A 13,583-nucleotide genomic window follows, 5' to 3' on the forward strand; every position below is an offset into this window, starting at 1 on the left:
GATTTGCCTGATTTACATGAAGCTGTGGCACAGCTCTTGCTGCACTAATCAAACCGCCACCACGGGTGGGACAAAGGAACCAACTTCAGGGCAGCGTTAAGTGTCGGATGGAGACACCACCTAAGGGCTATGCACCTCGGTGTGTGGTCCTGGGAAAAATGGTTAAGAGACAACAAAAGTTCCCTTAGCTGGCTGTGTCATGTAGGAAACTGGATTCAGAGCAGGCTGGGCAAGAGTAACATTCTGCTGGCCTGGTATGTGACAATCATCCCTCAGGGGGAAATGATAAAAAAGGCTTGCAGACATCAACCAGTGGCCAAAAGGTACTCCGCTGCAAGAAAAAGCAGTTCAGAAGCTGCTGGACATTTAGCTCTGGGCAAGGATAGAGGCCTTCAAATCAGCTAGGTATAGGACGCCTAACTCTTGGCTCACTGCAGTCCCTACACAGGCAGGATTTTTTCTATACCAACGTAGACCACCAGGTGAGTCCTATGCTCATGCACCGGACACAGCTTTCACTTCCTAAAATATATAATTATTTTAAAAGGCAGCCCATTTTTTAATCCCAAGTGTCAAGCCTCTGTGACATCCTTTGCTTGAGCATTTGACTCACTGAATTACAAGAAACAGGAATCATTAGTGAACTGAAAAGACATGTAGAAAACTAGATTTGCAGATTGTAAGCACAACAGTAAGCATCTGATACAAACCTGGCTCTGAATCAAAGAAAAACTGAAGTCCTAAAGTCCTAGTGCGTAATCTGCATTTACATTTAAAATCATTGTACATGAAAGTAGATTTTGCTTTTTTTTTTTTTTTTTTTTTAACACAGGTAAGTTTAAGGGACTAAGAAAAAATCCTAAGGTACAAAAGAAGTGTTCAAAGAAACCTTAGTTCATGTATCTTCAAAATTGATTATTTAAAAACATATAAAAGCAGCCACAGCAGCAGAATTATCTAGTAAAACTACTATCTAAATCAATGAATGCTTCCAAACTCACTTTCTTAGTAATAATGACCTGTAATAAATAGGAATGTAAAGAATATAACTGAAGAAAATAATCTGAACTAGAACTTCACAACAAAGACAGGGGTACCTAATTCAATTCTTCAACAATACTGACAATCTCTAAACCGGGCATTACCAACAGGTTAACAGTATACAGACTGACTTAAGCATCTTACACAACTTTGCTTACAGGAGCCTCATACGATCGAGGGAGCCCAACGTGATCTAACTGCAGCTGCAAGGAGCCCACTTCCCCCACCCACCACCACACACTCCCAGGCCCCATTCTTGTGCCAACTCCAACACTTGTTAAAACCTCCAGCTATCCCACAGTCAGCAGAAAACTAACCCGAAAAAAATACATCATTTTTTGGATGAGTTTTGTTGGCTAAAGGGTTTAACAAAGGGTCTGACGTACTAAAGTGGAAGGGATAGAGCAAAAATGCACAGCTGGGCTGGAGGAACTGCAGCAGCCAGCACAGGGATCAGCACAAGCTGCCTGGGCTGCAGCCTGGAAGTGTGCTCTAGAATAGGAAAGAAAAGAAAGTCATGGCTGTCACAGATTCAATCTGTGACCTGGGCTATTGTCAAGTTCATCACACACAGCCATAAGTACTGTTTACATAGTTGGGGGGTGGGGGTAATCCCAGGTAAGAACAGTAGGAAATAGTATGTCACAGAATAAGTAGGTATCAAAAGCAAGATACCTTGTTCAACATTTCCAAGAAATTACATGGGTAACTATTGAAGTATGTCTCAGAGAAGAGCTGGGTAAAATAACCCAGCACCTACTGACTCCCTGCCAGTCAAAACAGTCAGTCGCATTCCTTCTCATTCCCAGCTTCCTCAATGCACTCACATCACTCCCACTGCAGCAGGGTTCTGGCATACATCTGACCCCTTAGCGAGTTTATTTTACTCACTAATTTGGCAAAAAGCTAACTTGACAACACAGCAAATAGTTCTCTGCTTGCTAGGCCAGCAGAATCAACTCAGGATCAAGAGTGCATCAGGCCAGTTCAAGGGGAGGGAAGCCTCAGGACTTTCTCCTTAACCTACAGACGACCATTACATAGGCTCAGGTATCTGTGGCAAACCACAGACTCACCTGCTGAGCTGCAAGCTCCCCACAGCACTCCTCTGCAGCCTGCTTCCACATCATCAGCAAGCAAAGGACCAGGGACACTCAGGACAGGAGCTCCGGTTTCAGGTCCAAATACACTAAGCAACATCATCTCACTATTTTCTTTTGTTCTGCCATCTGACTATGCGCCATTATTTCTCATATTTCAATTGTGAATTATTTGGGGGGAGGGGGGGTGTCTCCTTTTTTCAGGTGACACTCACACCTATGGGATCTTGGTCTACATAAGGTCAGTTTATTAAATTCCACAGCAACCTGGAATCAGTAAAAGTATGCAACATCCAAGTGATTCAGTGTATTTACGTACACCGAATCAAATATGTATCACGTTTAAGGTGAGCAATACAAGAAAGCCAGCTGAAGTATTTTCAAATTGAAACAGCATTTGCGGAAAAAAAATCGTATCACATACCTTCACTTTTGTCACCCTGGCTAAATTCAGCATGAGGGAACACTTTGTGTAAAACCTCCAGAAGGTTAGTGAAGGTACGTTCCAACAGTGGTCTGATCACAGGAGATAACGCATGTCCTGAAGATGTCACGGCACGTTGGGAAGCAGGCACAATATTCTGCATTGCATGATAAAAATCCTGCGCGCTGAGAACTACTGAGGAAACATCAAGCTGTAGTTTCTGACTGCTCACATAAATCTGGGGATAGCGTCGTCTCAGGGCAATCAAGGCAGCCTCAGTGCAAAGTGCTTTTATGTCAGCTCCACAGTACCCTAGTGCACACAAAACCAAAAATATCTTCTGTGAAATAGCATTGCTGTGCTACATGTATTTCAAACATGCCTAAAGCTAAAACCAATCAGTAATACTTAATTGTCAAGGTCCACAAAAGCATCTGCCAAAAGGTATCACGTCGTAACCTAGTGACAGTGTTGTGTCCCAATAAATTATGTACAGGTATATTGAAATATAGTAAAAAACAGTTCCACATTGATGTTAAAATGACTTACATTTTCACTATATAGTGCAATACATAGTGCATTTTCAGACCAGGGTTATAGGTCTGTCATCTCTCTTCTTAATATTGTACAAAATATGTGTGCAATTTTAACAGGCTAGTCCCTCTCCTCCTTTTTTACTTTAGTATCTCTACGTGTATATACTTTTTAACAGCGAAGTACTTTTGTTATACTGGATGAACATCACCGACTTCAAACTTCTCGAGACTGAGAAAATGAGAAGTATGAAGAAAAATGTTTCACGAGTAGAATACGGAAGAAATTAAATCTCTTGTTAAAAAACCATACTGTGGACTCTTGGAAAAATGTGAACTTTTACTGTCAAGAAAAAATGTTTGAGACTTTTTAGAGTTTCATAATTTTACTACTGTATCTAAAAGAGTAGAAAAAGTATTTTAGAACATTTGAATTTTAATTTACCCTAGCTTCCTAAGTATCTACAGGTGGCTACCTATAATTGCTTAATCATTACTGAAAAACACAGATCTGATATGAAATACTGAGACACTTAATACTTCTGTGCCTTTTGCTGTACTAATGATTTGGGGGTTTTCCCCCCTGAATTAGAAATTAGGTATTAAATTTTTCCCTATCTCTCAGCACGACACTTTAATATGCCACTGTATTCTGTAGCACTGTAGCTCCATCTTTCAAAAAACGTAAAACATTATTCCAGTGGGGAAACGCTTTCAGAATTATACTCACTGTAGGAAAACGTGTTGCACTGAGGTATTGCCACATAAAAGTTTACCGTTTTGCAGTGAAGTGTTTATAGAAGCTAATTAGTCAATTCTTTGGTTAAACTATTCTCATTCAACTCTTTTTTAACTGCACTTCCTCCTCCTCAACAAGTCTTACACATTTGAGCTTTTTCTACTCTACTCTTCGAATACACTTTTGGCAGCACCAAGTCCCAAAACTGAAGCCTGCCTTGTTTCTCTCTCTTTATCCTCTTGTTCTTACAGTGCTGCTGGCACATGTATTTTTACAAGATTCATACAAGCAACAAGGAACAAAGCTGATTCCATACACAGTGTTGAAAAATAAAAAAAAGGAAGCAATTAATACAAAAGATAGACAATCTTCCATCCTCATCTTTCAGATATATACATTTAGGGGATAATAATAAAGAATACCAACTTGTCAGTTGGCTGAGACTTCAAGTTCCACCTTTCTCTCATATACTTGAAAATTATTAAAAAAAAAAAAAACACAGATGGAAGATCACCACAAATATCAGGCTCCTTCTGCAACTTTTAAACCAAGTTTCCCAATTTTATAAGAGGTTAGTAGCTATAATAGTGTAACTTGATGTGCACACACTGTTAATTATCTAAAATGCAGCAACTCACGTTCACAAGTAACCTTGAAATAAATACAACTGACATTTGAAATATACGTTCAAATACATCCACTACATTAACCAACAGGCAACTAATTCTTTTCAGCACTCAGGTTTGGGTATTTTTAACTAACACCCATTATGAAATCAAAACCATGCAGGCACACTCCATTAACCATGTGAAACCATTAGACAGTAGCTACAGGTGCATCAGAGAAATGAAACCCAAGGTTTTTCCTTTAAACTCTGCTTTGTTCTTTCAATATCAGGTATCGCATTCCCATTTAAATTCGTCCATTTCTCATCTAACAAGCATACTGGATTAACACAAAATCGGGGTGGGGGGACACGGACACGACTAAAACAAAGCTCAAATCAAAGATGTACTAGAGATACACAGCACTGAACGCCTGTAACCTTAAAAACTACTTTAGTATCTCCGTGACAAAAGATTCAGCAGCTTAGGAGCTGTATCTTTTCCAATTTTTCTATTAATAAATGCTGTAATATCACTTTCTAACAGTCATTTTAATCACCGCTTGTACATCTCCAAAGAATTGCAAAATTAGGAAATAATAGCCTGTAGCCTATTTTTAAAATTAAATTCTCAGGTGATCAGATACACAATTAGTCTCCATTTCTACCTTTCATTTCTCAGGAGCAATTACATTTCAAGACTAATAATTGGTGCCTCTTTTTGAGGGACTCTCTTGTGCATACTGTACATCCATTTCAGTGGCAGTAAAACTGCCAAAATCCTGTTTCTTATGAAACATTTAGAAGCTTTTTCTTTCCAAGAAGTAAATGCACACTGATTAAGAAGAAGAAAAACATGAGTAAAGTACTGTCAAAGCAAAATAAAATGTATCATGCCAACAGTAAATAACCTGAATTTATTTTTGCCTGAAATGGCACTGCAATATAAACCCAAGGTTCGGTGCATTTGCTTCCCTTTTTGAAGCACCTCACAAAGGGGGTTCAGTTTGGCAGGCAAAATGCACCAGCACACCTTAACGTAGCACAATAAGAGAAGACTTGTCAAGTAGCCCGTTTTGTTCTACCCATCACCACCACAATCTGCTAATGTTTTCGAAGTACAACTTTCAAAGAGCAGGACAGCAAACAACTGGGTTCTCATTAGGTTTCCAAAGAATGTATTTCGATCGCTAAAACTTTAAACCCATACTCTTTCACCTCTCTGGTGCAGAAATTACGTCCTCTTTGAAACTTTCTCTGCCTAACATCTACCCCAAAAATCTACACCAAACAGTTACTGAACTGGGTGAAGCGTTCAGATGAACAAACTTGACCACTTCCTCCAATTGATGTCGTGCAACTCCCTACGACTCCTGAAATGGACTGCAGGGAAAACGAGTCAGTGAACAACTCAGCATGATGACAGAAATTAAAAAAACAACTATGTTTTTTTAAAAAAAAAATCTGAAAAAAATGAACACTAATGCCAAAACTTCCCCCTCCATCATAACATTAGGACGGGAAAGAAAAAATCTAACACAACATCATTTTGCCACAAAATGCTCCTGCAACAATAAGCACAGAATAGAGTATTTTTAACAAGCATTTTGAGCACAATGGTCTGCTTCTTTACAACTCTATTTAACATTATTTAAATAACCTTTATTCCATTGTAAAAAGATTCATCTGCAAGATGACAGATGGAGGAATTCACACTTTTCTGGTTGCTAATATGTTTTGTTTCCTACAAGACTGAGTTAATAGTTACGAGTCTGTCCACCTACAGAAAGTGATCGTTCAGAACAATGAAGTAAGCACAAGAGATAAGAAATTATTTTTAAAGTTCAGGGTATCTGGGGCCCACCTCCAGTAAGGAGAAAAAAAACCATAATAAATACTTGTGTTTATTGAAGGTACTAATTAGACATCAGTGTGTGGTCTTCTGAGCAATTCTCTGCTCTCCCCAAGCTGCTTCACTTTGTCTCACACACATTGCAGTCATGTGGCCATTCAGTGAAGTGGGTCCTTTAGTTCTCACATACACAGAAATCTCCTAAAAGGTATGTAATCCATAACACCTGGGACAAAAATCAACCCTCAGGAAATAAGCTAATTTTTTTGAAGTCCTGGGGCTTTTCCCTCCTAATTTCTTTACAATTACACCCCTGGATCTTAAAAAGTTCCAAGTCGCACATACACCTGCTTCCCCAAAGTCATCTACTTTGGTAGCATTTCAGCAGTTTTCTTCATTAGGATCCATATGCTTGTAGTTAATTGTTCCCAAGTTTGATGAACTGGAGAGAGGTATAAATCATGCCATGTGAAAAGCCTGTTGAGTCTATGCAGCTTTTAGTTGGGGAAGGGGTTGAGGGGGTATTGGTTGGTTTGTTTTTAAAGAAAACCTGCACACAAGAGGAAATAGAAGACCAGTACATACTGTATCATGTGACAAGTGCACCAATGAGTCTGATTTGCAATGGCCACAAAGAAATCTGGAAAGTCTGTTTAAATAATTAGTTGCTGCAGATGTCACTTAGAGAAATGATGAGGCAATCTCAAGATGAAGAAGATAAACCAGTCTTACTTCAGCTGTTTTAAAAAGTCCTTGGTAATAGTCAAAAGGTTTTAATCTTGGATGTATGAAAACATTTAAACTCCAAGATACAGAACAGAGACAATCAAGGAGTTGGACAGTAGGAAAGCCAAAGAAAACAGAAAAGGTATTTCCTTTTGTGAGCTGACTTCCACAGAACTGACAGGTTTACTGAGCACAGAGAATGTCTTCCAATCAAACCTATGAACGGCTTTCCGTATGGTCTGAAATTTTGCAATACATAATTGTGTTCTCAATGCAAAACCAAGGTGAATTTTCAAAGAAACAACTGGGGTTTATCCCATCTATTCCCCTCTCTCCCACTAAGCACCACCACGTCTTTGCACAAATCAAGCAGAATTTACATGAAATGGGTTTGGCACATGCTGTCTTACACCTGGAAAAGCTTAAACTGGAGTTTGCTGGATAGTTATGTTTTCTCCTCACCAGAAGATGTTGAGGTCTTTGTGCATCAAAAGCGGAGGGATGCTGCTTCGATGATAGATGTCCCAGTGGATGAAGAGGATAATTCGGATGTACTGTAGCTGACTGAATGGACTGATGTTGCATTTGAAGTTCTTATCTCTCTGATGATGGATTCCAATGCACAGATATTTGAGACTGTCCTTTTTCTGAGAACTTCAGTGCTTGTCCAAGCAGATGACTGACAGAGGATGTATCTTTGCATGACAAATTGTTGAGAAGATATTGTGGTGTGTGTTTTGGGTCACTTCCTCTGTTAAATTCACTATAAAAATATTTGGGTTTATTTCTAACTAGCTTTTAAGCAGCAGATTTATCTTGAACCACCATAGTACAGCAGGTCTTTGGGTGCTCCAAAGGTATATTTAATGTATTCATGGTGTGGTGCTTTTTTCCCCCCTGCCTATATCTACACTTTGAGGTTGTTCTGTGCTAGCAATCTGGAAAAAAATTCATCTTTAGAAAGGCTGGTTAGTTTGTTGGATTTAGGTCAGAGGAGAGCATGCCAGTCAGTAAAAACAAAATCAAAACAAGAAAAAACCCCACACAAGTACTGGTACTTTTTCCCTCCATAAGCAGACAGAAAAAAACCCCAAGACCAGGTCTCCCTATCTCTTCTGTATTATACTAATTTAATGGGAAGTCTACCTAAAGATTCCAATTCCCACTTCACTTTGCTTCTCTTGGAGGGAAATATCCTATATAAGGACAGTGATGTTAGAGACAGGCGACATGTTTGTGTTTTCAAACGACTACTAGCTACTCATTTCACATTTTAGTAAGACAGAAGTGTATTTTGTTATTACAAAAAAAAAAAGTGCTGTTGAAAGTACAGAAGTTTAGAAAGGTAAAAATAAAAAAAATACCCTGATACATTTAACATACCTTCAAAGTTTTACACAGAAGAGAAAGCATCTACAGTAAAAGTACTAGAAACATAACACTCACCAACACATTTTTCAGCCAGTTCTCCTAAGAAAGGATCTGACAATTTGGGGTTCCAATCCCTGGTATGAATTTGTAGAATGTGCTTTCGTGCCTGATTTAAAAAAAAAAATAAATAAAATCAAAATTAGCAAGTGAAATCTATGTCATAATATTTTAGACAAGAATATTATTTATTCATGTGAATATGAAGTTATTTTATCTGGTTTTGACCTGTCACTGAGATGCATAACATAGAACCTAGCACTCAAAATCTCTCAAGAGTGGAAGTTTTCGCTTCTTTTTTAATTCCTTATGTAAGCAGTGGTTTTTTTCAGTATACCAGTTACACATTTTAATTGCTGTTTAATCAACATTATTATACATGAACCGATCAAAACTCATGTTTTATTAGGAATTATCATAATTCTATAATTTTTAATTGCTGCACCTATGATTAACAGCTTCTACTGTCAAATGCCTTGCCACGTAATTTATTGCTGAGTAGCACAGTACATACACATGAATTCCAAAACATTTTTAAATTCTACAGAATCCAAATAGAACTATCAATATGCAAAGTAAATTTAATTTTAAGTATAAATTAATGAAATATTATGGCTGATTTTATAGAAGTCTAGAACAAGGAACTGAAATGATCCTGTTACCAATAACATCTGGCTTTCCATGTAGAATGTTTATGTACTTAGCAGTCTACATGCTCATAAAGCTATTTTCTCTTACCATAACTTCCAAAACCCCAGTAGTTAGGGCTCATTACACAAATCCATACAAAACCACAGCGTTTTGATCAGCAATTCAGTCTAATGCAAACAATTTACCTCTCTTTAGTTTTAACTATATTCTGAAGATCTGAAGTTTATTACAATTTTATGTATACAATGTGCTTTTACTAAAAATGCCTTCCAAAAATTAAAACACACTCTTACAAATAAGAATGCATATTTTTATTTCATAACCTTGGTTGTCAGACATTCAAATGTTTAGTACACTAGAAATGTTTATTAACAAATCTCCTTTGTAAGCTTTACCTTTTGATCAGGCAAGTTGAAAAGAAATTCCCTGTCAAAGCGACCAGGTCTCCTGAGTGCCGGATCTATAGAATCCAGTCTGTTTGTAGCACCAATTACAACTATTTCACCTCTATTATCCAGTCCATCCATGAGGGCAAGAAGAGTAGACACTATAGAGCTAAAAGAGAGGTGGGTTTTTTTTAAAAAAAAAAAGAAATTATATGGAAGATTGTGAGATTCTTTTACTTTTTCAACTGCAACATTCACAATTTCAAAGAAAAATGTTAAGGTAACAGTTGCGTAACTGTTTCAAGTCTCAATGGAAGAAGGAACCTTTTGATATAATCTGTATTATACTTAGTATTACACACCAAACTTCCTCCTTTAAAAGCTTTGGGGAATGTGAGCTCAGGAAGCCATTTACTGCAGCTCTGAAAAGTTCTCTTCCATTAACGGTGTATGCATCGTCCTGTTCAGAGCAACTGTAGCACCAGGCAGAAGAAAAGTGCATCAAACCAAAGCTGTATATTCCTATAACCTCCTAGTCTGCTGGCCCCAAAATTTCTCTCCTGCCTGCTCAGCTGAGCGGGGGGAGATAACCACACAAATGCCGTCACCTATAGAATGAAAAATGTAAGTGCCTCACCATAAAAAACACAGAAAAATTGAGACTGAAGGCAGCCAGTAAGTAAATTTCAACCAGCAGTAAACTGTTGTAAAAAGTATTTTTAAAAATGACATGATAGTAACTCAACATAAGTTTGCACGCCACACCATCCAGAATCAAAATGATATGAGTATCCAGTTCATTTATAGAACATAACAATTTCTCATTTTATAGCAAATTTTTTTTTCAATGGATTATTCTACTGGGATTGTAACAGACGATCTGTTTACAGTACAAAACCAGCAACCAAAAGAAATGCTGGGGAATTTTAAGTTAATAACGTTGCTGATGGGTAATCTCCATTACAATTCAATTCTCAGCAAAATACAGTCTCTGAAGAACTGAAAAGATGACTTTCAACACAAAAAAAATCCTCAACAATCTGTCCTTTCTAGTGTACGTGGGCTTAAGCAGAATTAAAAACCTTTTGTGGGAACCGAGTAAAATTACATTTAAGAGTTTACCAAGATAATGCCGTATATACCAAAATAATGGTAGCGTATAAGAAATATTACCTGTGAATCTGATCTTGTCTGCTAGAACGAACTGGAGCCAAGCCATCTATTTCATCGAAAAAGATTATAGAGGGTCTCATCAAGTATGCCTGGTATGCAAAAAAATAATTGAATTTACTGTTAATTCATGATTTATCATCAACATTGGAAAATCTTTTTGTTACAATGCATTAAAATTCTAAACTAATACATATATTGAGACACCTTTGTCAAAAAGTGTAGTCTGAAAATAAAACTGAATTTTTAACTACAGCACTGTTTCGAAGCAAAAAGACTGCATTCTCCTCTGAATAAGCAAGATGGCACCAGCGTATCAGTTTTACTGTGTGTTTGAGTGATAGTGAAGACAAACTGAGACACCTTAGACTGATAAAAATATAAACTCTGGACAAATCCTGCCCAATTATGCAATTTACAGTTTCAATTATAGTTACAATTGCAAATCACTTCAGCTGCCTAAAACACAAAAAAGCCAACATACAAAGAAATTATATGAAAAAATATGTATTTTCATCTAACCTGATCAAAAAGGAGTCGAAGCTGGCGTTCAGATTCACCAACCCACTTACTGAGACAGTCTGCTCCTTTCCTCATAAAGAAAGCCACCTTTTTGTCTCCTTGACTGCATTCATTAGCTAGAGCTCTAGCTACCAAGGTTTTACCTGTTCCAGGAGGACCATAGAATAAACAGCCCCTGAAGATAAATGGATCAACACAGTCACAAACTTATTTTACGTCTCCTGAAAAACTCCAAGTCAAATCTTATAATGAAGACAGGGAGCCTGGAGAAGAAAGACTTTAAGTTCTATTATTATTATTATTATTATTATTTAGTGTATTCAACATGACTTCATAAAATCCAAAGTTTGTTTTATGCTTTAAAATCAGTAAATCTTTACTTTGTAGTGAACATTAATCAAAGGCATATTAAGCTTCCAAAGGATGTTTTACACTAGTTAAACATCTCCTCAAATATTAAATCTTAGTTAATACTTGAATCAGCATTACTTCTTTGGAGAGATGTACTTCCTTTAAATGACAAAAATATTCCAAAATATTCAATTTACTTAGATTATGTGTACCCCTTTAAATCACACACCAAGATGCCCAATTCATAAATATTAAAGCCATAATATAAGGCTATTGAGATTAATTACATAAAAAACCATCAGCATTTAGCTTGATTTAGTAAAATATTTGATAACATAATGGAAAAAAAGTCAAGGTACTACTAAACAGAACACTTGAGAATTCTTTCTTTGACCAAATCATGAAGATTACCTTCATACCACAAGAAAAATAAACTAGATTTTTGTAACTCTTCATCCCACTTATTACATTCTGATAGACAAGTGCAGTAGCAAACATGCAAGTCTATTTGAAGACTTCAGGGGAAGAATCAATCTCCTATGTGTGCTCAAGTGAAGCATTCTTCAGAGCTTAATAAAATAAAATATGACAGTAAGAGCAAATACACCTACCTTGGCGGCTGAATTTTGAATTTTTCAAATATTTCTGGATAGAGAAGAGGAAACACTACCATTTCTTTAAGTGCAACGATATGATGGCTCAATCCCCCTACACTATCAAAACGCACCTTAGAAAAAACACAAAGCATACAAAGCATGTATTGTAACACCTTTCCACAAAAGTACCTTTACTTATAAAATAACATATTTGGAAAAAAATTACAAACAACACTGCACTGTTCAACAGAGTGCCCCAAGTTTTGAAAGTGTAAAAAAAAAGCTGAGAAAGTCAACTCTTGGGTTGCCCACACGAGGTTTACATAGTTCACAAGATAACTGTGGTAGGGATGCTTGGACATCTACAGAGATCCAGCCTAAGTCTGACAGCATTTCTAAGCTCAGGCACAGCGTAATATGAATATAGCCAAAGTATTTCCAGACAATGATTCAGTTCTAGTAATAATTCAATGGCTTCTGCACAACACACCATAAGCTAACATGCATCACTGTTTCTGAGTAGCACTGAGTTAACCAACCCAGGTGGTCAACACTTCTGTTTTCTGCACTATTCAGCATATCCCAGTTTCTACTATTACTTGCAATAGCAAACTGACTGTAAACAAATAAATATAGTTGGGCAATTGATATTTTGGCTTATATATGATATGTATGCAGCCCGTTCATTACCTATGGGCCAAAAGCAAGTGCTTTGTAGCCCAAAGGCATAAACAGACAACAGCCCTGGAAAAAAACAACTAAGTGAGCTTATTACAAATTTACTTCAACTCCAATGAAAGGCTGTAGTGAATTCTGCTTATGCGTAACTGGGGAAAGGAAAATAAAAAGTTCTAACAAAACCTACCGATTTATCAATAATCATTGGGTCGACATCTGCCAAACTCGCCCCAACTTTCACACGTTCTCGCAGGATTCCACTAGCTAAGTCTTCTGCTCTAAAGTTTAAAGGCAGGCACCTGTTCAACAACAACCAAAAAAACCACCAAAAAATAAACATTATGTTTTGATCATTTTGCTGGAACAGGAAGAACCAAGAGATTAAATGCCTTCTACTAACTGAAGAGACAACCCTCCTGGATTGATAAGGTAATCAAAACTAACCTCTACTTTGGTAATTATTCTTGTATATCTGGAAATTCCTTAAATATAAAGATAGTTTTATGCTTCCATACAGATATTTCAATCTGGAAAACCAGGCTGGACAAGCTATTTTGATTAAGCACAGAAGAAACAATGTTGACCAAAAGAACAGAACACTCTCCACTGGCAGTGATGAACTGCATTAAGTTCAGTATAGTAAGAAAAGTATTAAAAGTATAAGGAAAAACAATTAAAAAAAAATACAGCTCATTAGAGTCCAAAGAAAGGAAATAAAAATATTTCGTGTAGATCAGCCATAACTCACATCCACCTGTCCCAGATTCTTAGTGTATACAAAG

At 37.0% G+C, this 13,583-nt stretch overlaps 1 protein-coding gene across 4 annotated transcripts in view; it reads right to left on the reverse strand.

The window, feature by feature from the left end:
• ATAD2B (ATPase family AAA domain containing 2B) overlaps positions 1-13,583 on the reverse strand; it is a 77,858-nt gene that overhangs the window by 37,503 nt on the left and 26,772 nt on the right. For all 4 annotated transcript variants that reach the window (XM_056343034.1, XM_056343035.1, XM_056343033.1 and 1 more), the window contains exons 10-16: positions 12,989-13,100; positions 12,139-12,254; positions 11,177-11,351; positions 10,658-10,746; positions 9,494-9,653; positions 8,466-8,556; positions 2,566-2,877 (exon numbers count right to left, since the gene is read on the reverse strand). In XM_056343034.1, coding sequence (XP_056199009.1) covers positions 2,566-2,877; positions 8,466-8,556; positions 9,494-9,653; positions 10,658-10,746; positions 11,177-11,351; positions 12,139-12,254; positions 12,989-13,100 — 1,055 coding nt within the window. The remainder of the gene's footprint in view (positions 1-2,565; positions 2,878-8,465; positions 8,557-9,493; positions 9,654-10,657; positions 10,747-11,176; positions 11,352-12,138; positions 12,255-12,988; positions 13,101-13,583) is intronic.

Source organism: Falco biarmicus, chromosome 6, assembly GCF_023638135.1.
Source record: "Falco biarmicus isolate bFalBia1 chromosome 6, bFalBia1.pri, whole genome shotgun sequence".
Lineage (NCBI taxonomy): Eukaryota > Metazoa > Chordata > Aves > Falconiformes > Falconidae > Falco > Falco biarmicus.